We start from the raw sequence: 23,123 nt of genomic DNA, 5'->3' as shown, positions 1-23,123 counted from the left end.
ATTCCCAGTTCAGGCTTAGACACTGGAAACTTTGCGGAGATAAGCACTCAAATTTGTCGGGCTTTGTTGAGACAGAATAGCCTTTCTACTTGCTTCTAGTCCATTTAAACCTGCCTCACATGGCTACAGGAGCTCTCTGTGGATTTGAGCCCAGCGTGCTTGAATTCTGTTTTGGTGTTTGGGGGTCAAAGCCCCTGTATTTTGCCTCCTTTGTTTAGTATCTCCCTTGGAAACATTATAAAAGAAGTAGTGGTGTGCCTAAGGCAAGAATTCAAGTAGTGCTAGGGCCCCTGACTAAAATGCCATCATAATATCTTTACACCACCACTTAATTGTACCTAATTATACACTGCAAACAAAACTTTTGATAACATTTAGATATAATATTATTGTCTCTAAACTCCAGAATTAAAGTTCCAAAGAATGAATAAAAGGGAAATCAAAGGCTCATTATATTGCTCACTCGCTTGAAGAATATAGATCAGTAGTCTGAGCTGGGCTGTCAAAACCCCTTGTTAAGAACAAAGGAATCTGGCTCAGAGAACCAAACTTGAGTAAAACATCTTAATGGAACCAACTGTTTACTAATATGATTTCCATGGGAGGAATCTGGCCCTAACTCAAAATTTTTTTAATACAAACTAATCTACTAAGGGGATTTGTTTTCTTAACCCAAAGCCTGAAAATCATTTCTGTGAATTACACCACTGTATACAGGGTGACTGTTGTGCATTCCCCCTTGTTAGGAGAAAGAATGGAAAATATCAAATCTTGTCAAATGAAGCAAAGGAAAAAAATTAGTCTTTCATTTGTAGGAGAGAAAATAACACTCTAGAGATTCAAGTGCCTGCTTTGTATTACTACGCAGTCTCTAATTGAGCCCTCCTTCAAAAATCCAACTTTACAACTTATGTCTTAGAAGTTCCATCTAATTTAAAGTACTCAACAATTTAGCATCTGAGAATGTCCCCTTCTGAGCTGGAAGGACTAATGATCAAAAAGAAACATGTGAGATATAGAGATATTTAACTTCTCTCATGCGAGATCAGTGATTTAGAAGGGATTGATATGCCAGTTTTTCCGTATTTTAATGACCTTTCCCGCATGTGGCCTCCCCGATTCCTGTAATAACACTTTGTTTATACAGATAATTTTCTCTCCAGCAGGCACTTTTACATACTTTAATAACCTTTTCTCATAAATCAACTCAGTACACTGTGAAGTTTGATGAGGTACAGGGGCTAGGAAGGGTTCTCTCAAGCCTGCCAACTGGGTCTCTGATTGCTCCACTGCCCCCTCCTGCATCTCCAAGTGGGCTGATATTGGTGTAGGGACCTGGGGGCAGGGCTTGATTGGGCTGGAAGGTCACCCCATAGTAGCCCAGGAGTGAGTGCAAACTCTGTGAGAAACAAGAGTGTTTGAGAAGGTCCCATGCGAAGAAAGCAAAATCTGAATTTTTATCCAGATGGAGTAAGACTTGAGTCAGAGATTCTTGGGTTGGGCTTTGGTTATCTCTTAGGAATCCCATACATTTTATTGACCCAAGCCTCCATTTAGAAATGAAAAAAATATCTCCATTGGATGATTCAGGTGAAGTAGATGGTATCCATTTAGTAGCGTGAGACAGAAACAACTCAAATTGGCATAGATACAAAAGAAAAAATAATGGATGATGTTATTGAGATTACCCAAAGAAGGGCTTCAGGAACAGTCTGATCCAGGTTATCAAATGATGTTAAGCAGCTCTTACTTTTTTCTAATCTCTTGGCATTGGTTCCCACTAGACATTCTCAGCCAAGGTTTTTACACATAGTGAGAAAAATGGCATTTAGTAACCTCCTAATCTTATCTTAATAACTTAGGATCCAAAGGAAGAGAGAGAACTCCTTTCTCTTGGTATGTCTGTATCAAACTTCAAGGAGTATACTGACACTGGGATTGACAATCCCAACAGAAACACATGGAATGTATATGTGGATGGATTTTCCTAAGGTGTCAGTGAAGGGAAATGCAAAAATCTGCTGGATTGACCCATCTCTGTCAGTTCTACACTTCTCTTTCCTGTAACCTGCCCAGCCCCCCCATACATATACACACATGCATGTATGCACACACAAACACACACAGAATGTTGTTACAGGCGTGGCTAAAATATTCTGAAAGGACACTTCATATAGTAAAAATAAAAATACATAAATATGGCATAACCAACAAATTACAGTTCACGAAGGTTTCATTGTAATACAACAAACAATTCCCAAATGCCACCACTTACCATGTCTTTTTTATTTCACAACACTATTATTTTTTTCTAACATCTTTATTGGAGTATAATTGCTTTACATAGTTGTGTTAGTTTCTGCTTTATAACAAAGTGAATCAGCTATACGTATACATATATCCCCATATCCCCTCCCTCTTGCGTCTCCCTCCCACCCTCCCTATCCCACCCCTCTAGGTGGTCACAAAGCACTGAGCTGATCTCCCTGTGCTAAGCAGCTACTTCCCACTAGCTATCTATTTTACATTTGGTAGTGTGTATATGTCCATGCCACTCTCTCACTTTGTCCCAGCTTACCCTTCCCACTCCCTGTGTCCTCAAGTCCATTCTCTACATCTGTGTCTTTATTCCTGTCCTGCCCCTAGGTTCTTCAGATCCATTTTTTTTTTTTAGATTCCATATATGTGCATTAGCATATGGTATTTGTTTTTCTCTTTCTGACTTACTTCACTCTGTAGGACAGACTCTAGGTCCATCCACCTCACTACAAATAACTCACTTTCATTTCTCTTTATGGCTGAGTAATATTCCATTGTATATATGTGCCACATCCTCTTTATCTATTTGTCTGTCGATGGACACTTAGGTTGCTTCCATGTCCTGGCTATTGTAAATAGTGCTGGCAGGTGGATTCTGAACTGCTGCGCCATCAGGGAAGTCCCCGGAGATTATTTCTTAAGGGAGGCCCTCCTCAACCCCCATCAGTCTCTCTTCCCTGCTGACCTAGACTCCCACAGCCTTATGTAACTGCTCCTTCATAGCACCATGCACAGTTTTAGCTTCACACATATTTGTAAGTTCCCTTTCTATAACCCTCTGTTCTATTGAACCTTTCCCTCCTGCCTCATCATTTTATCTCTAGTGCCTACCAGTGCTTGGCATATCTTAGGGGCTCAGTAAGTGTCTGTTGAATAAATAATTGGAGACAGAGGACAAGGCTTAGGAGGGAAGATCAAGGCTTTGTTTTCTACATGTTGAGTAGGAGATGCCCTTAAGACATCCGAGTGGGGATGTGTTTTGAGCAGTTGGTGTGAGGTTGGGATGCCTTTGGAGATGATCATGGCCAATATTTTAAACCATGGGAGTGAATAAATTTGTGAGGGAGGATGTGTGAAATTAGAAGGGAAGAGGGCGCACGACTGAGGAGCAACCTCAACATGTGAGGGGAGGAGGTGAAACCAGCAAAAGAGACTGAAAAGCAGGGGTAGAGAGAAAAACTGGGAGAGTGTGCGGTCGACGAACCCAGGGAGGAGAGAGATCAAGGAAGAGGGGAGGCTCAACCATGCCATGTGCTGCTAGCAGAACAAGATTGAGGACAGGTCAGTGTCTCGTAGATTGAGCAACTTCGAGGTAATTGGTGACTTTAATCAGAGCAGTTTTGGGAGAGTGGCAGAGGGGGAGGCCAGGCCGGAGTAGGCTGAGGAGTAAAAAGTTAGTACCTCTGAGAAGAGCATCCTTGGCAAGCTTTGTGGTTTTTAGAGAGGACCATGTTTGCTTAGAATAAATAAATTAACAGTTATCTCTGCGACATAGGATTTTGATTTTCTTCATTTTACTCCTGTTGCTCTACCTTCAAAATATGTTTAGAATGTGACCACTTCTCACCACCTCCCTTACTATCTCTCCATCCTGAGCCACCATCATCTCTGACATCGGTGACTGAAGAGCCTTCTAACTGACCTGCCTGTGTCTACCATGGCCCCCACAGTCTGTTTTTCATACAGCAGTCACCATGTTCATGGGGAATGTGATCAGTCATGCCACTCCTCTCCTTAAAACCCTTCACTGGCTCCTATCATGAAGAGCTAACAAAGCCCACAGAGCTTCCTACAGGGCCATCTGGGGTCTGACCACTGTGTCCTATCTGCTTACTGCTCTCCATCCATTGTGTATCTGACTTCCATTACCCTCTTCTCCTTTCTGTGCTGCAACCACAGTGGCCTCCTTCCTGTTCTTCTAACACACCAGACAAGCTCCTGCCCCAGGGTCTTTGCACTGGCCCTTTCCTCTCCTGTGCACTCTTCCACTAGCTACCAACTTGGCTAACTCAAATCTCTGCTCAGATGTCATCTTCTCATTGAAGCTTATCTGGGTTTCTCTATTTAAAATTTTAACCTATGGGGATGAGGTTGGGAGGAAATGGGTGAAGGTGGTCAGAGGATACAAACTTCCAGTTACAAGACAAATACATTCTGGGATGTAATGTAGAGCATGGCAACTATGGTTAACAATACTGTATTGTATCTTTTTTCTTTTTAAATTTTATTTATTTATTTATTTATTTGTTTATTTTGGGCTGTGTTGGGTCTTCATTGCTGAACGTGGGCTTTCTCTAGTTGTGGTGAGCGGGGCTCCTCTTCGTTGCAGTGTTCAGGCTTCTCATTGTGGTGGCTTCTCCTGTTGTGGAGCACCGGCTCTAGGCACCCGGGCTTCAGTAGTTGCGGCACATGGGCTCAGTAGTTGTGGCGCACGGGCTCTAGAGTGCAGGCTCAGTAGTTGTGGCACACGGGCTTAGTTGCTCCGTGGCATGTTGGATCTTTCCAGACCAGGGCTCGAACCCGTGTCCCCTGCGTTGGCAGGTGGATTCTTAACCACTGTGCCCCCAGGGAAGCCCTACCTCTCATTATTAACTCAATGTATTAACTCAATTTTGGATATAATTAGTGCAGTTGCTATTATCATTAATGAACTGGGGAAGATGGGGTGGTTGTCTAAGTAGCCTGAACCGACTAGAGAGGAAGTCCCTGAGGAACAGGGGAGGAGGTGTGTCCACATCCAGAGCAGTCTAGCCATTGGAGGTCCATGGCCCATTAAGTAGCCTGAGATTCTGGGCTCTGTCCAAATAGGTACAAAGATCATTTGTGATCTAGGCATGTTCTCTTCTTGGGCATCTGAACCAGAATTCCCTGAAAGATCCCCAGGTGGTACTCAGTGGGTCAGGATGTGGATTGAGGTGAGCTACACAGAGGGAACCGAGTAAGGTCCACCCTCCCACAGCCAGAGCCACCCACTGTCTTCTCCAGTGCTGAGCCAAACCACCTGGGTTTCCTCAGGCCACTGCCAACAGGTCTTCCTTGAGTATCCATCGTCTAAACTGCAGGGTCCCCCACCAAACCCCAGTATTGGGAGCCTGCACCACAGACCCCACCACGGAGGAGGACACTCGTGCTAATTCCATTTCTAAAACATTTATTTTCAGGAAATGTTTGTGCTCGCATGCAAGGAAACTTTGTGGGGTATCTGTGACTGCCAAAGTGACATCTGGCAGGATTAACTGGATCACCAGAGCCAAACAATGAGGACTGGGAAGGCAGCAATAACTGTGAGGCCTGGGCCCATGTGGGGGCAAGATTTTGAAAATGACCACTTAGGTGACAAAATGGGATTCCCACAAACCGCAGCTCTGGGTAGTTTCTGGTCTGGAGCCAGATCCTCGCTCTGATGCAGACGTGGGAGGACGGAGCAGCAAGAGCTGCCCAGCTGCTCATCTGGGAACTCATCCTCCAAGGGACTCTGTCCCTCGTTCTCCTCCCGTACCTGGAGGCGGCAGTCAGCGGGCAGCACCTCTCACAGCACCCCCGCGTACACCTGCTTGGACCACCTGCTCAGAGCTACTCTTTTGCCCAGCCCAGCATACCTGTCCCACCTGTCTGAAGACCCGCTGCACGTTTCCTCGAAGCACACCCCAGAGCTCTTCCTCACTCCAGCCATGCCCCAGCAACTTCTCTTTCAGTACCAGGTATATGGACACGTCCTCCAGGCCCTGTGGGAACCTGTGTGGCCGCCAGCCAGCCAGCTATTGGGCCTCAGACCTGTTCCCTGGTCCTGAGTCAGAACCAAAGCCCTATGTGTCCAGGGTCCACTGAACCCCAGCCCTGGTCAGATATGGAAAATGGAGACTTGGAGAGAGTAAATGATTCACTCCTGCTCTTCACCCTTCAGAGGAAGACCCCAAAAGCGCCTCAACTATTCATCAAAAGTCATTGAGTTGTACTGTTAACATCTATGCCTTTCCCTGAATGCAATTTTTGCCTCCATTTATAAAGAGAAGAAAAGCTTTTTAAGAACTGGGTTGACCCTCCTGCATGCACAGACCCAACTGCAGGCAGAGAAGATGGTCAGCCCAGCCCAGACCTTGCTAAGAGTCTGCTCAGAGGCCGTGGGTCTGCTGGCACTGGATGGGCACAGATGCTGGGCAGATGAGCTCTGTGTGGTGTTTTAGACAAATATGATGACCTAGAGTAGGGCCAAACAGACAGGAGAGCCCAGGAAGCAGACCTTAGGAGAGAGGAGATACCAGTTGGGCCAGCACACCTGAGGCTGTGGTCAAGGCCATGAGGACCGCAGTGTGGTGGGCACGGTGGCTGTGAAAGCCCCACTGCTGCCCAGCCAGCCTGAGACAAGCCACGGGGAAGCACCCACCGGCCAGCTCCATCATAATCTCTGCCAATCCCGATGAACTTGCATCCAATGACTGCCCGGATGTGGTCGAAGTGATCTGAAGAATGGAAAGTCAGCAGTGTGGGGCTTCCAGGGCAGGGGTGGGGGTGATGACTGGCCTCTGTTGATTCCCCTTTTTGCAGCCTGTAGGCCAAACAGGCCAGTTCCTTCATGGCCTGGCACCAAGAGTACCAACTAGAGGTCCCTGAGGTTTGATCTGAAGTGATCCCAGCTGGCTCTAGACTGGACTTCAGATTTGGAGTGGACCCCAGAGCCCTCTGTTTGGGCCATTTCCCACCCAAGATTCACCCTGCCTCCCACTCTCCTTGAGAACCTGTGGGGGCTTCTTTCCCCAGGTGTGGAGGATGAGAGAGGAACAAGAGTACAACTGATGAAGACCCCAGAGACCTAAGGAGCTGTCCAGTCCCTTGGCCAGAGGTAGGGGCAGTGCACTTTAGGAGCCCCTGCAGAGGCACAGATGGGCAGCACCCAGGCTCTGTATCTGACAGCCTCCCTGATACCCATCAGTATCGCAGTTTTGATTCCGTGGCTCCAATTCCACATGGCACCAAGGTGCTGTGTACCATCCATTATTGGGTTTTTGGGAGCTGTACCTATTGCCAACAGGTGGGTCAAACCACTGGGGCTCTTCTGAAGTCCTCCCCAAATTTGGACCCAGCTTCAGCTCCAAATCAAGAGTTTTCAGAGAGCCCAGGGTGAGGCTCACCTGCCACAGTAGACACGTTGGCTAACGGGTTGCACTGCAGCACCCGCACGGACAAGGACACCATCATGATGCCACCGTTCTTCTTCTGCAGGGGCGGACTGGTGGACAGTCAGCTTGGCCACCAGCACAGCCAGCTGCCTGTTCACTCTCTCGGCCCCTGTGAGGAAGGTGTTCAGCCCTGGCTTTGAGGTCAGAGTCATCTCTTCTCTGGGTTTGTGTGAATGGAGGAGCCGCAGCCCTGGTCTGGGTGGTGTCTTGGCCCTGGGTTTCCGGGTTTGGAGGAGTATCTTACCACCTAGACCCCCACCTAAGGCTCAAGAGTTCAGGGGCTGTGGACCGTGTGTTTTGGGGGCAGGAGATATTTAACCTGGCGTTTGAGGAAATTGAGGGAGAAGAGGCTCAGGTTCAAGGTCTCTTGGTTTGAACCTCTTGCTTTAGGTTTGAGGGCCCGGGCAGTCTCTCACCAGAAGCTGCAGGATATCATCAGGAACATTCCAAGTGTTCTTGCACACACCCCGGGCAGCTGAGTGGGAGAAGATGACAGGTGCCTTTGACACTTCTAGGGCTCGCCGTGCCACAGCATCTGAGACATGGGATAAGTCCACCATCATGCCCAGGCGGTTCATTTCTGCCACCACCTTCTACAGGGACAGGATGGGGAGAGGGCATCAGGGCTGCATTTATCTTGTGTGCATTTATCTGTAGGGAACAGACGGGGCTGTACATTCATGTGGGGCAGGGTATGGAAACCGGGTCCTTACCTTGCCAAAGCCGGTCAGCCGACTGACACTGCTGTAGAAGGGGTGGATACCCTTTGCTGAGCTCTGTGCCCTGCAGGTTGTCCAGGAGGCAGTCTGACCGGTAGCCGTGACTTGGCTACAAGAGCCTAGAAAGAGGTTCTGTTGAACAGTCTACACCTGCAACTCCCTGGTGCAAGAGGAGGGACCCAAACTGGGCTGTGCCTGGCAGTAGGAGGGCCCTTCTGGGGATTCAGTCTTGTCCTGCAAACCTCCATTCCCCTCCCCACCCCAGGTTCATGCCGGATCCCAGGGGTAAACTTGCTTTGGGCCCCAGCGTGATCTTGGGCAGATCCATGCCTCACTGGGCCCTTACCATCTGCACTGTGCTCACCAGGGTGTGTTGCAGGTGTGGGTGAGCGTCACGTAGCGCACACCCAGCGCATAGAAGGTATGTAAGATGGAGAGGCTACTGTCCAGTGAGTGGCCGCCCTCCACACCAATGAGGCAAGCCAACTTCCGGGTATTGTTGCGAGCTGGGGACAGGTAGGTCAGATGATCATTTTCAGAGGCAGGGGTAGCTTACTGAAATCCCTAACACCCACCACCACCAGTCTGTTTACCTTTTTTTTTGGCCGTGCCACACAGCATGAGGGCTCTTAGTTCCCCCACCGGGGATCAAACCCGAGCCCCCTACAGTGGAAGCGTGGAGTCTTAACCTCTGGACTACCAGGGAAGTTCCCCCGTCTACCTTTAACTGAGGTCACAAGCTCCAGCTCAGAATAGGAGGCACACGTGAGGCGGATGAGGTCAATTTGCTCCAGGGTGAGGCGCACAGCATCCCGTTCGTGGGTCTGGCATGGGACCTAGTCTGACCAGAACTGAGGGAATGCCAGGGCTTAGTTTGGGCTTTGGAGCTCCTTGGGCTTCTCATAGCCTCCTCAGCTGGCACAGCACTCTATGCCCAGAAGTCACACGTAATGCGTTGCTTTTTCTGTGGTACTTGGAAGCCCATCAGGTTGGCTCACTGTGGCCCCTGTAGCCCCCAGCATCCATGGCCTGGCACTTTCTAGGTCACTATGGTAACTTAGTTCCAACGTGACTAACCTGTGGTCTCTGAGGCCCCCAAACTGCCCCACATTCCCCAGCAGCCATGGTGGCACCTTGTGTGTCCCTTTGGTACCTGGGCACCCATGAGCACGTCTTTCAGCCTGTCCAAGCTGGTCTGGCCATGGCTGAAATTGTGCAGATTAACATCCTGTAGCCCATGGTGGTAAAACTGCCTCAGGACCAGGGGCATGTCATTGTGGCTGGAGGGAGGTCAAGGCAAATGGGTGGGCTCCTTAGGTCTTGGGATCAGGCAGGACACATTGCCTGGCCTGGGCCAGCCTGGGGGTCCTCCACCTCACACTGTCACACAGACTATACTAGGAGCAGCTGAGGCCTGGGCTGAGGGGTTCCCACCAGGGAGGGGATGACAGAGAAGGGGAAGGGCATCCATAGATGATGGAGAGGACATCCAGGGGTGGTGTGAGGGAGCCTCCCCACTAGCTCTGCATGCTCTGGACCTCCTCCCCTGCCCAGGGCCAGGCTAGGCCCCCACCGGCCCCCAGCAGCCCGCACACACTGCAGCCACCCGTCCACAAGCGGGAAGTCCCGCATCAGGGCCCGCGTGCGCTCCCGCGGACTTGGGGTGCTGGAGGTGCCCGGCGTGGTCTGCACGCGGGTTACCGGCCGCAGCAGCAGACCCAGCAGGAGCAGCAGACACAGCAGAGGCCTCTGGCTGAGTGCGCGGGGACCTTCGAGGCCCCCGGGCCGCAAGCTGCGCAGGGCCAGGCAGGCGGGCAGAGGCGGGTCTGAGAGGGGCGGGCGATGGGGTTCTGCCCGTCGACACAAGCCACCCAGCGGCGCGGCCTCGCGAGGGGGGCGGGTTGAGGGAGGGGATACAGAGTCACAGGACCCTGCGACCCGTTTGCGGAGGGCCGCGATCCGCGAAGCCCGGCAGCCACAGGGCGGCACTGCCCTCCCGCCCCCTGCTCAGAGGCAGCTCCCGCGGGCTAAGCTGGCCTCTGCGGAGAGCCCACTCGCCTCCCATCGCGGGTTCCCTCCGCCCCCGCCCCTCTTCCCACTCCCACTGCTCCGAGGGGGCGCCCTAGGTTGCTCTCCCCCGCCTCTAACCTTCCTGTCCAAGCTGGGGTGCTTCTCTCAGAGAGGCACCTTCAGCCCGAGGCCTCCCGGGAGCACACCTCGTCCCCATCTGCCTGCAGCCGGCCCCGCCCACCCCGAGGGCTGCGTGCCAGTGTCTCTGTGGCCACAAGTGCTCTGGGCTCCCGGTTTACCGGGACTGGGCCATGGGGGCTGGTGTGGGGGAAGAGATAGTTTCTGGAAATGGGGTGGGGTAACCTTGTGAGCTCTGGATTCAGGAAGGGGCCCTCTGCCCCCAACCTGCTCTCTCCACCTACTTGACTCCCCAACCTGCATGACCATTCTCTGGGGACTTCAACCAGCACCTGGGAACTATCAGGAACCTCCCCCACTTCTGGCAGCCAGCCTCAGGAAAGAGCGCCCTCAGGAGTCGCTACACCTCCCCAGGGCCTGAATAGAGGGACTTTGGGGATGTGAACTGAACAACCTTCTGGGGAGAGTCAGCGACTCTTTTACTCAACAGAGCAGGAACCCAGTCAGCAGGCTATTTGAGTGGAAGGAAATGAAGTCATTTCCACGGCAGCAGAGCCCCCACCGCAGCAACCTTCCTCCCAGAGCTGCTGGCTGACCTTCTGGCCAGGATCCCTCCTACCTCAGTGTGGAAGGCCCGGCCTCGTGGAGAAGTATAGGTTCTGAGGAAAGACCTGGCACCTGGGTTCTGCTGCTACACTTGCCTTATCTCGTGGCCCTTGTGGCTCTGGCTTTCCCAGAAACCTCAAGGGCTAAGTGCCTGTGTTTGCTCAGAGGCCGCACGCCATTCCCCATTTCCAGCCTCAGGCCCTCCCGCTAGCTGCCTCCTCTAGGAACCCTCTCCCCCCAACACACACACACACACACACACACACACACACACACACACACACACACACACTGGGGATGTGCCTTCTCACAGAAGCTCAACCACTGAGATGCTTTAGGGACTGTGCCCAAACTCCTTCATCCCCAGCCTCTCAAGTTTTTGTTCTGATCCCTGGCACCCCCTGAAGCTGTTCCACCTTTGGATCCTTTCCCGGGTGGCAGGAGTGCCTAGCACAGGGGTAGTGACCTAAGTCTGAGCACTGGCGACCCTAGAAATCTGTTACACAAAAACATTTTATTGAGCAGTAAGGGACCCCACTGGGGACAGAAAAGGCTGGCAATAGAGGAGCATGTGAACCTCGGGGCAGGGTGTGTGCTGCTTGACTCTCCATCCTGTTCTTGCTTCAGGGAGCAGGTCTACCTGGGTCTCTCTATCCTGCCTCCTGAGACCCCAGGCAGGAGGCTCTTTGGGAAGCCACAGATTGCTGCTTTCCATTTCAAAAAGTCCAGTTCCCCCCTGGTTTGTGGTGGTGGCCGCTGACAATGGCTCAGGGCAGGAGCCCATGTGGTAGACTGCTAAGGCTTCTCTGCAACCCGTCTCTGCTTCTGCATCCTCCTCGGCTCACAGAGTGTAGACTTTTCTTTCTTCAGCTCACAAAGGGGCCCCTGAGGATTGAGCAGAGGAATGTCAGGTTTTCTTCCAGGCTAGCTTCAGCCCTGGGATGTTCAGGGCAGACTCTCATTACAAACCTCAGTTTCTGAGGCTCCTGGCTTATGGCCATTTAGTGTAGAAGGAGGCTCCTGGCTGGGGAAGGCTCAGACAGAACGACGCAGGTTCTAATCTGTGGCAGTGGGCACTGGGGTGGGGTGGGGGGGGTCACTGCAGGAAGAGGCATTCGCCGCCTTAGGCAGTTAAACCACTGCCCTCTCTTCAGGATGGCTCACCTGCAAGATTCTGTGGGGTCTGCCTCCTGGCACCATGCTACAATCGCCGGATTTGGGGTCTGGGGCTACCCAGGTCTTTGTCCGACATTTCCGGAGAGTGCTTTCTTTTCGGAGCACGTCTGGGGACTGGCTTCTCTGCTTCCACCTTTGCTGGCGGGGCCAAAGGAGAAAATCAGAACTGATCAGTCACTTCTGCTGTGCACAGTCTCCCGCCAGAATTTCCCTCTCTCATGTCTCTCCCAGTTTCTGGCTGAAGACCTTTAATCTACTTGACATCCAAAACACAGCCTTGGCCCATCACCTCTATGAGTCCCTAGAGAAGGGACACTGGCTGCAAAAGCAATCCCCAGAGCCTAAGGCTGCAGCAGATGAAGAAGTCTCTTCACCGTTTCCAGGGAAAACAGTAGAACCCGAAAGAAATTGCAATCATGATCCTCTCCATCTCTCCCTTCCACAAGAGAGAAAACATTTCTTGCAGTCTGTCACTTCTGAGGCTTTAATGGAAATGTCTTTCAAGTTTTGGAAATAAATAATCTAATATAAATTGGTTAAGAACCCCTCCCACCTTGGCAACCCCTCTTGGGCCCCATTTATACGGCCTGTTTCAACCACACTGAACTCTAGCCCTCTGATACTTTTATGTCGATTAGAACAAGGCCGAATACTGAGGCAGAGTGATCAGAAGACTCAGAACCGGGGTCTGGGTACCAAGTCTAGGCTCACATCAAGCCAGCCTCCTGGGACACCATCTCCTCAGCCCTCCAGTCTCATTAGCACTTCATCACCCCCCCTTCATTCTTGTGGTCTTCCCATCAATATGGCACCACCCTCTCCCCTAGTACTCAGCAACTCAGTATGGGATGTGTCTGAGGGGACCGATATAGACGTCTACATGACAGCACAGAGGTGCCTGGGTTTGAAGGTGCGCTTCAAGAGTGTCCCTCTTCCTCAAACTGCTCCATTTACCATTTGCCAACAAAAATGCACTCGTCTTTTGCTAAGAGGCCAATCAGGAAAGGGTCTGAATGGAAGCATCCTGTAGCCCAAAGGGGAAGGCTACATTTATAAAGATCAGAAACTTCCTGCACACTTGTCCAGGGATGACCTTTCACTTGTCCTCAGCAGTGAGCCCTGTGGGTCACTGAAGGTGTCCCAGGTCACTGGTATCACTTAGAGCTGTGAGAGTGCTCAGCGGTATGTGGTGGGCAAGCCCCTCAGGAACATGTGGCAGCCAGGGGAGGTTGTGTGTACACCATGCCTCTTGTACAGATGCCCGGTCCCGTTGTACCTGCTGCACTGCCCTCCCAGGGAACAGAGGACATGTTAGAGTAAATATAGAAGATCTGGTCAGACATTCTCTCTCAGGCAACCAAAGAGATTGCTATCTGGTGGAGAACTTTCTCCAAGGAAAGAAGTTCCCTCCAGGGTAGGGAAGTTTCTCTGAGGGCAGCACGTTTGCATAGTTACCCTGCCATGGAAACTGTGAGAAGGCCTGTGAGGGCATCACTACCCAGTGAGGTCATATGAGGAACCTGTGACTTGAGGGGCGGGCTTCAGGAGGAGGGGCAGTTTTGTGGAGGGTGGAGGCAGAGGTACTCGGCCTGGCCCCTCACACCTGGGCCTCCCCGCCCATGCCCTAGTCTAGTAGACACCCCACGTGGGACGTGCCGGTGGGCTGGCACAGCCCCAGGGGCCACAGGAGGGCAAGAGAGACCCACATTCTGAGATTGGCTTGAGAAGCAAGATTAACGTTAAGAGACAGCTAGGTTGTATGGCACTGACCCTAAGAGGCAGAGATTTGTGTGGACTGCGGAATCCGGGGAGGCTCCTTGGCAGTGGGCCTGAAGGACAAGTGAGATTTGGACCCACGGGGAAGAGAAGGAAGACATTCCAGTTTGGAAGAATAAAAGCAAAGACACACTCTTCTCGACCTTGTCCTGCCCCAAACATAAATTCATAGCACCCTCACATTTTTACAACTGAGGACTTAAAAAAACCAAGAGGTTAAGGGGCCTACCCAGTGTAGAGGAGCTCTGCTCAGTGGTTAGGTTCATGTCGGGGCTCCGGGTTTACAGCTGATAGGAATGTGAGGACAAGCTCATGCCATTTCAAACATTTCCAAGTGATACTGAGAGAGATGTTAAAAGGTGCAAAATGAGGGTGCTGAATGACCTCACAAAGTGGGAATGGTGGGCCCATTTTAACGTGAGACTGAAAACAAATTCATGACAAAAGGACATAATGCAAAATGACAACATCATCACTACAGTCCGCTCTCCCCTAGAAGTAAAAATCATCAGAATCCTCTCTCTCTCCACCATGAAAGGATGAGATAAAGGCTCAGCAGCAGCTCCCGTGAAAAACATGGTCAACAGTGTGAAGAGGTGTTACTAAGATGATTTGGTCCGACTCAGGGAAGGAAAGAGACAACTCTGCTCTTAGCCTGATCAGGGCCACAGGAAGTAACCACATTTGGGGCAGCCTTTGATAGTGTGGCAATGAGAGAGAACCTTCTTTAGGAGGGGACTCCCTGTTGCCGACCCTGAAAAAGCAAAGATGGGACATTCGTTTAATGGGGCTGTTGCAGAGGCGATATGCCCAGGAGGTAGAGACTGCTTCGACTACCATTTTAGAGGTTGGGCCACCGTGGTTGAGAAGCACACCACCTTCTATTCCTAAACTGCTTGAATCAGCGGGTACACGTTAGGACAGACGAAGTCAGGCCTCATTGGAGCGGACTGCCTTTGGGAGTGGTAGAAGGTAAAATGTGAAGGGGAGTGCTCTGGCGGAGGTTTGTCATGGCAGGTGGGCCAGCATGAGACCATTCAGATTCTCTAAGCCTTCAGAGATTACTTGGCTGGGAGCATCCCTCTGACGTGGTGGGGGGATTCCTACGTTAACAGGACCTGGCTGGGCATCTGGGGGAGGCAGAATAAATGGTTTATTAACTTAGGAGAGCGAGAGACTCACCTGGGGGGTTCCCCCAAACCACTTAAAAGGCCTTGTACCTGGATTCTTGAGCCAACCCTCAGAAAACTTATCTAGATCTGGAGTAAGGCTCAGGAAGCTGCACTTTTCATAAGCTTCCTGGGCAGTCCCACCACAGCGGTCCATGGATAGAGAGACCAAATTATTGTGTATTCTCGGTTGCTTTGGGGAGTCAAAGTGGGCAATATTAAAAATATTATGCAGCAGGCATACGTATAAACGGAATATTCAAGGCAAACAGAGGTGTATAGTTATTCCATGCATGAATCAGATTTGAGAAAAGCTAGCCTGGTGGTTAAAGAACACAACCCTTACGACAGACAGACCAGATTCTGTCCTACTTACTTGTGTGATTTTGACCAAGTTCTTTTACCCTTCTGACTGTTTCTTCATATGGAAAAGAGCTATGGCTGTACATTTAGCACAATATTCTCTTTTGACAAAAGTTCTGGGTCCATTTGTGTTCTCTGTAACTTAATCCTTTTCAGTGTGCAAGCATTTTTAAGTTGTTTGGTGAAGTATTACATTTGACTTTCAATAGTTCATTACTTTGGGCAAAGCTTATGTAGTGCTGCAGAGACTAGAACCTATGCAGAGATAGTGAAAGGATGTTATAAACTTCTTCTGCCGGTTCATAAAAAAGTTTCACCTTTTCTCCTCTTCCTCCACCTGCCGCCAAGAGATGAGAAAGAAGGCAGAGCCTGGAAATGCACACCAAGCAATACTTCGGTGTCAGTTTGCCTTTTATTCCTCTGCCAGTACTTCCCAGAGATATTTCACCAAAAGTGCTTAAGCTTGCCATGGCCATTGTTGTGAAGAAAGTTTCTCTCTATTGCTAGTCACATCCCCTTTTCCTTCTCCTGGGGCCTTAATGGATGTTACGGGGCAGGAAATAAAATGTAAACTAAAACATCAATTGAAAGAGCCTTTGTCCCAACTGTGGTAGTTTGGAGTGTGAATCTTCTCAGAGTCTAGTGAATTCTGCCCCAGTGGAAACTGTATGGTGTTAGGGAGTGTTCTAATTTCATTCGTTTCCACGTAGCTGTTCAGTTTTCCAAGCACCACTTATTGAACAAGCTGTCTTTTCTCCATTATATATTCTTGCCTCCTTTATCAAAGATAAGGTGACCATCTTTTTCTCTTTTTTTTTAACATCTTTATTGGAGTATAATTGCTTAACAATGGTGTGTTAGTTTCTGCTTTATAACAAGGTGAATCAGTTATACATATACATATGTCCTCATATCTCCTCCTTCTTGCATCTCCCTCCCACCCTCCCTATCCCACCCGTCTAGGTGGTCACAAAGCACAGAGCTGATCTCCCTGTGCTATGCGGCTGCTTCCCACTAGCTGTTTTACATTTGGTAGTGTATATATGTCCATGCCACACTCTCACTTCGTCCCAGCTTACCCCTCCCCCTCCCCGTATCCTCAGGTCCATTTTAGAGTAGGTCTGTGTCTTCATTCCCGTCTTGCCCCTAGGTTCTTCTTGACCACTTTTTTTTTTTTATTCCATATATATGTGTTAGCTTACGGTATTTGTTTTTCTCTTTCTGACTTCGCTCTGTATGACAGACTACGTCCATCCACCTCACTATAAATAACTCAATTTTGTTTGTTTCTGTGGCTCAGTAATATTCCATTGTATATATGTGCCACATCTTCTTTATCCATTCATCTGTCAATGGACACTTAGGTTGCTTCCATGTCCTGGCTATTGTAAATAGAGCTGCAATGAACATTGTGGTACATGACTCTTTTTGAATGATGGTTTCTCAGGGTATAGGCCCAGTAGTGGGATTGCTGGGTCATATGGTAGTTCTATTTTTAGTTTTTTTTTTTTTTTTTTTTTTTTTTTTTTTTTTTTTTTTTTTTTTTTTTTTTTTTGTGGTACGCGGGCCTCTCACTGTTGTGGCCTCTCCCATTGCGGAGCACAGGCTCCGGATGCGCAGGCTCAGCAGCCATGGCTCACGGGCCCAGCCGCTCCGCGGCATATGGGATCCTCCCAGACCGGGGCACGAACCCGTATCCCCTGCATCGGCAGGCGGACTCTGAACCACTGCGCCACCAGGGAGGCCCTATTTTTAGTTTTTTAAGGAACCTCCATACTGTTCTCCATAGTGACTGTATTAATTTACATTCCCACCAACAGTGCAACAGGGTTACTTTTCTCCACACCCTCTCCAGCATTTATTGTTTGTGGATTTTTGGATGATGGCCATTCTGACTGGTGTGAGATGATATCTCATTGTAGTTTTGATTTGCATTTCTCTAATGATTAATAAGGTTGAGCATTCTTTCATGTGTTTGTTGGATATCTGTATGTCTTCTTTGGAGAAATGTCTATTTAGGTCTTCTGCCGATTTTTGGATTGGGTTGTTTGTTTTTCTTTATATTGAGCTGTATGAGCTGCTTGTGAATTTTAGAGATTAATCCTTTGTCAGTTGCTTCATTTGCAAATATATTCTCCCAATCTGAGGGTTGTCTTTTTGTCTTGTTTATGGTTTCCTTTGCTGCGCAAAAGTTTTTAAGCTTCATTAGGTCCCATTTATTTATTTATTTATTTATTTATTTATTTATTTATTGCGGAACGCCGGCCTCTCACTGTTGTGGCCTCTCCCGTTGCGGAGCACCGGCTCCGGACGCGCAGGCTCAGCGGCCATGGCTCACGGGCCCAGCCGCTCCGTGGCATGTGGGATCTTCCTGGACCGTGGCACAAACCTGTGTGCCCTGCATTGGCAGGCAGACTCTCAACCACTGTGCCACCAGGGAAACCCCCACTTATTTATTTTTGTTTTATTTCCATTTCTCTAGGAGGTGGGTCAAAAAGGATCTTGCTGTGATTTATGTCATAGAGTGTTCTTCCTATGTTTTCCTCTAAGAGTTTGATAGTGTCTGGCCTTACATTTAGGTCTTTAATCCATTTATGTTTATTTTTGTGTATGGTGTTAGGGATTGTTCTAATTTCATTCTTTTAAATGTAGATGTCCAGTTTTCCCAGCACCACTTAGAAGAGAATGTCTTTTCTGCATTGTGTATCCTTGGCTCCTTCTTCATAGACTAGTTGACCTTAGGTACATGGGTTTATCTCTAGGCTTTCTATCCTGTTCCATTGATCTATATTTCCATTTTTGTACCTGTACCATACTGTCTTGATTACAGTAGCTTTGTAGTATAGCCTGAAGTCCAGGAACCTGATTCCTCCATCTCCATTTTTCTTTCTCAAGATTGCTTTGACTGTTCAGGGTCTTTTGTGTTTCCATACAAATTGTGAAAAAATTTTTTCTAGTTCTATGAAAAATGCCATTGGTAGTTTGATAGGGATTGCACTGAATCTGTAGATTGCTTTGGGTAGTATACTCATTTTTACAATGTTGATTCTTCCAAACCAAGAACATGGTATATCTCTCCATCTATTTGTATCATCTTTAATTTCTTTCATCAGTGTGTTATAGTTTTCTGCATACAGGTCTTTTGTCTCCTTAGGTAGGTTTATTCCTAGATATTTTATTCTTTTTGTTGAAATGGTAAATGGCAATGTTTTCTTAATTTCACTTTCAGATTTTTCATCATTAGTGTGTAGGAATGCAGGACATTTCTGTGCATTAATTTTGTATCCTGCTACTTTACCAAATTCATTGATTAGCTCTAGTAGTTTTCTGGTAGCATCTTTAGGATTCTCTATATATAGTATCATGTCATCTGCAAACAGTGACATCTTTACTTCTTCTTTTCCAATTTGGATTCCTTTTATTTCTTTCTCTTCTCTGATTGCTATGGCTAAAACTTCCAAAACTATGTTGAATAATAGTGGTGAGAGTGGGCAACCTTGCTTGTTCCTGATCCTAGTGGAAATGGTTTCAGTTTTTCACCATTGAGGACAATGTTGGCTGTGGGTTTGCCATATATGGCCTTTATTACATTGAGGAAAGTTCCCTCTACGCCTACTTTTTTATCATTTTTATCATAAATGGGTGTTGAATTTTGTCAAAAGCTTTCTCTGCATCTATTGAGATGATCATATGGTTTTTCTCCTTCAATTTGTTAATATGGTGTATCACATTGTTTGATTTGCATATATTGAAGAATGCTTGCATTCCTGGGATACACCCCACTTGATCATGGTGTATGATCCTTTTAATGTGCTGTTGGATTCTGTTTGCTAGTACTTTGTTGAGGATTTTTGAATCTATGTTCATCAATGATATTAGCCTGTAGATTTCTTTTTTTTTTTGCAGTATGCGGGCCTCTCACTGTTGTGGCCTCTCCCGTTGCAGAGCACAGGCTCCGGATGTGCAGGCTCAGTGGCCATGGCTCACGGGCCTGGCCGCTCCGCGGCATGTGGGATCTTCCCGGACCGGGGCACGAACCCGTGTCCCCTGCATCGGCAGGCGGACTCTCAACCACTGCGCCACCAGGGAAGCCCATAGCCTGTAGATTTCTTTCTTCGTGATATCTTTGTCTGGTTTTGGTATGAGGGTGATGGTGGCCTCGTAGAATGAGTTTGGGAGTGTTCCTCCCTCTGCTATATTTTGGAAAGGTTTGAGAAGGATAGGTGTTAGCTCTTCTCTAAATGTTTGATAGAATTCACCTGTGAAGCCATCTGGTCCTGGGCTTCTGTTTGTTGGAAGATTTTTAAGCACAGTTTCAACTTCAGTGTTTGTGATTGGTCTGTTCATATTTTCTATTTCTTCCTGGTTCCATCTCGGAAGGTTGTGCATTTCTAAGAATTTGTCAGTTTCTTCCAGGTTGTCCATTTTAGTGGCATATAGTTGCTTGTAATAATCTCTCATGATCCTTTGTATTTCTGCAGTGTCAGTTGTTACGTGTCATTTTTCATTTCTATATCTATTGATTTGAGTTTTCTCCCTTTTTTTCTTGATGAGTCTGGCTAACGGTGTATCAATTTTGTTTATCTTCTCAATTAACCAGCTTTTAGTTTTATTGATCTTTGCTACTGTTTCCTTCATTTCTTTTTCATTTAATTCTGATCTGATCTTTATGATTTCTTTCCTTCTGCTAACTCTGGGTTGTTTTTTTTTTTTCTGTCTCTAATTGCTTTAGGTGTAAGGTTAGCTTGCTTATTTGAGATGTTTCTTATTTCTTAAGGTAGGATTGTATTGTTATAAACTTCCCTCTTAGAACTGCTTTTGCTGCATCCCAAAGGTTTTGAGTCATAGTGTTTTCATTGTCATTTGTTTCTAGGTATTTTTTGATTTTCTCTTTGATTTCTTCAGTGATCTCCTGGTTATTAAGTAGTGTATTGTTTAGCTTCCATGTGTTTGTATTTTTTACAGATTTTTTCCTGTAATTGATATCTAGTCTCATAGTGTTGTGGTCGGAAAAGATACTTGATATGATTTCAATTTTCTTAAATTTACCAAGGCTTGATTTGTGATGCAAGACATGATCTATCCTAGATCCATGAGCACTTGAGAAGAATGTGTATTCTGTTGTTTTTGGATGGAATGTCCTATAAATATCAATTAAGTCCATCTTGTTTAATGTATCATTTAAAGCTTGTGTTTCCTTATTTATTTTCATTTTGGATGATCCATCCATTGGTGAAAGTGAGGTGTTAAAGTCCCCTACTATGATTGTGTTACTGTTGATTTCCCCTTTTATTTCCCCTTGCCTTATGTATTGAGATGGCCCTATGTTGGGTGCATAAATATTTACAATTGTTATATCTTCTTCTTGGATTGATCGCTTGATCATTATGTAGTGTCCTTCTTTGTCTCTTGCAATAGCGTTTGTTTTAAAGTCTATTTTGTCTGATATGAGAATTGCTACTCCAGCTTTCTTTTGATTTCCATTTGCATGGAATATCTTTTTCCATCCCCTCACTTTTAGTCTGTATGTGTCCCTAGGTCTGAAGTGGGTCTCTTGTAGACAGCATATATATGGGTCTTGTTTTTGTATCCATTCATCCGGTCTGTGTCTTGTGGTGGGAGCATTTAGTCCATTTACATTTAAGGTAATTATCGATATGTATGTTCCTATTACCATTTTCTTAATTGTTTTGGGTTTGTTATTGTAGGTCTTTTACTTCTATTGTGTTTCCTGCCTAGAGAAGTTCCTTTAGCATCTGTTGTAAAGCTGGTTTGGTGGTGCTGAATTCTCTTAGCTTTTGCTTGTCTGTAAAGGTTTGAATTTCTCTGTCTAATTTGAATGAGATCCTTGCTGTGTAGAGTAATATTGGTTGTAGGTTTTTCTCCTTCATCACTTTAAATATGTCCTGCCACTCCCTTCTGGTTTGCAGAGTTTCTGCTGAAAGATCAGCTGTTAACCTCATGGAGATTCCCTGTGTGTTATTTGTTGTTTTTCCCATGCTGGTTTTAATGTGTTTTCCTTCTATTTAATTTTTGATAGTTTGATTAATATGTGTCTTGGCGTGTTTCTCCTTAGATTTATCCTGTATGGGACTCTCTCTGCTTCCTGGACTTGATTAACTATTTCCTTTCCCATATTAAGGAAGTTTTCAACTATAATCTCTTCAAATATTTTCTCAGTCCCTTTCTTTTTCTCTTCTTCTTCTGGGACCCCTATTATTCGAATGTTGGTGTATTTAATGTTGTCCCAGAGGTCTCTGAGACTGTCCTCAATTCTTTTCATTCTTTTTTCTTTATTCTGCTCTGCGGTAGTTATTTCCTCTATTTTATCTTCCTGGTCACTTATCCATTCTTCTGCCTCAGTTATTCTGCTCTTGATTCCTTCTAGAGAATTTTTAATTTCATTTATTGTGTTGTTCATCATTGTTTGTTTGCTCTTTAGTTCTTCTAGGTCCTTGTTAAACGTTTCTTGTATTTTCTGCATTCTATTTCCAAGATTCTGGATTGCTATCATTACTCTGAATTCTTTTTCAGGTAGACTACCTGTTACCTCTTCATTTGTTTGGTCTGGTGGGTTTTTACTTTGCTCCTTCATCTGCTGCATGTTTCTCTGTCTTCTTAGTTTACTTAACTTACTGTGTTTGGGGTCTCCTTTTCACAGGCTGCAAGTTCATAGTTCCCGTTGTTTTTGGTGTCTGCCCCCAGTGGGTAAGGTTGGTTCCCTGGGTTGTGTAGGCTTCCTGATTGAGGGGACTGGTGCCTGTGTTCTGGTGGATGAGACTGGATCTTGTCTTTCTGGTGGGCAGTACCACATCCGGTGGTGTGTTTTGGGGTGTCTGTGAACTTAGTATGATTTTAAGCAGCCTCTTTGCTAATGAGTCATGTTGTATTCCTGTCTTGCTGGTTGTTTGGCATGGGGTGTCCAGCACTGGAACTTGCTGGTCATTAAGTGGAGCTGGGTGTTAGCGCTGAGACAGAGATCTCTGGGAGAGCTCCCGCTGATTGTTATTACGTGGGGCCAGGAGGTCTCTGGTGGAGCAAAGGTCCTGAACTCGGCTCTCCCACCTCAGAGGCTTATGCCTGAAACCTGGCCGGAGCACCAAGACCCTGTCAGCCACAGGGTCAAGAACACTTCATCCATATCCCGGGCCTCTCCCATGGAATCCTCGCAGAATACCGCTGGACACACAGCCTGAGGCCTTGGACATCCTTGCCGGCCGCGAGCTGGGCAGTATCCTCCCCACAACACTATTTTATCTAACAAAAATATGTATTAGACACTATTCTGAGTATTTTACAAATATTAACTAACTTAATCCTTATAAGAACACTTTGAGGTGCATACTATTGTTTGTCCAATTTTAGGGACTTCCAGATTAGTAAACTGAGGCACAGAGTGACTGAGGCATTTATACAAAGGTAGTAGGAGTCACAGGCAAGGTTTGAGTCCAGGTTAGTCTGGAAAAGATTCCTTGGGAAAGAATCTATATATATCAAATGCACTATTGCCTGCTTATTAGCCTTTGTCCTATTGAAGCTACTCCATTAATGTCTGCTATGTCCTTTCTTGAACCAGAATTCAAGCAGGCACCTGTCTTATGCTCTCCATTGCTGACCAATCTCCTCACTTAGTACATATAGCAGAGTTGGCATTGCTCTTGCCCCAGACA

At 47.3% G+C, this 23,123-nt stretch overlaps 1 protein-coding gene across 1 annotated transcript; it reads right to left on the bottom strand.

The window, feature by feature from the left end:
• Positions 1–5,560: 5,560 nt before the first annotated feature.
• Positions 5,561–10,027, bottom strand: LOC307052041 (dipeptidase 2-like; the record flags this gene model as incomplete). Its single annotated transcript, XM_079702788.1, is given in 11 exon segments — positions 5,561–5,818; positions 5,919–6,054; positions 6,704–6,779; positions 7,449–7,533; positions 7,913–8,089; positions 8,210–8,279; positions 8,580–8,721; positions 8,937–9,051; positions 9,055–9,066; positions 9,369–9,495; positions 9,822–10,027. Coding segments are annotated over 11 exon segments (1,224 nt in total). The 5' UTR covers positions 9,848–10,027.
• Between the last annotated feature and the right edge of the window lie 13,096 nt (positions 10,028–23,123).

The sequence above is a fragment of the Hyperoodon ampullatus genome, assembly GCF_949752795.1.
Source record: "Hyperoodon ampullatus genome assembly, chromosome: 4".
Lineage (NCBI taxonomy): Eukaryota > Metazoa > Chordata > Mammalia > Artiodactyla > Ziphiidae > Hyperoodon > Hyperoodon ampullatus.
Note: the sequence above shows the minus strand (reverse complement) of the source record. Positions and strands in the feature narration are given on the sequence as shown.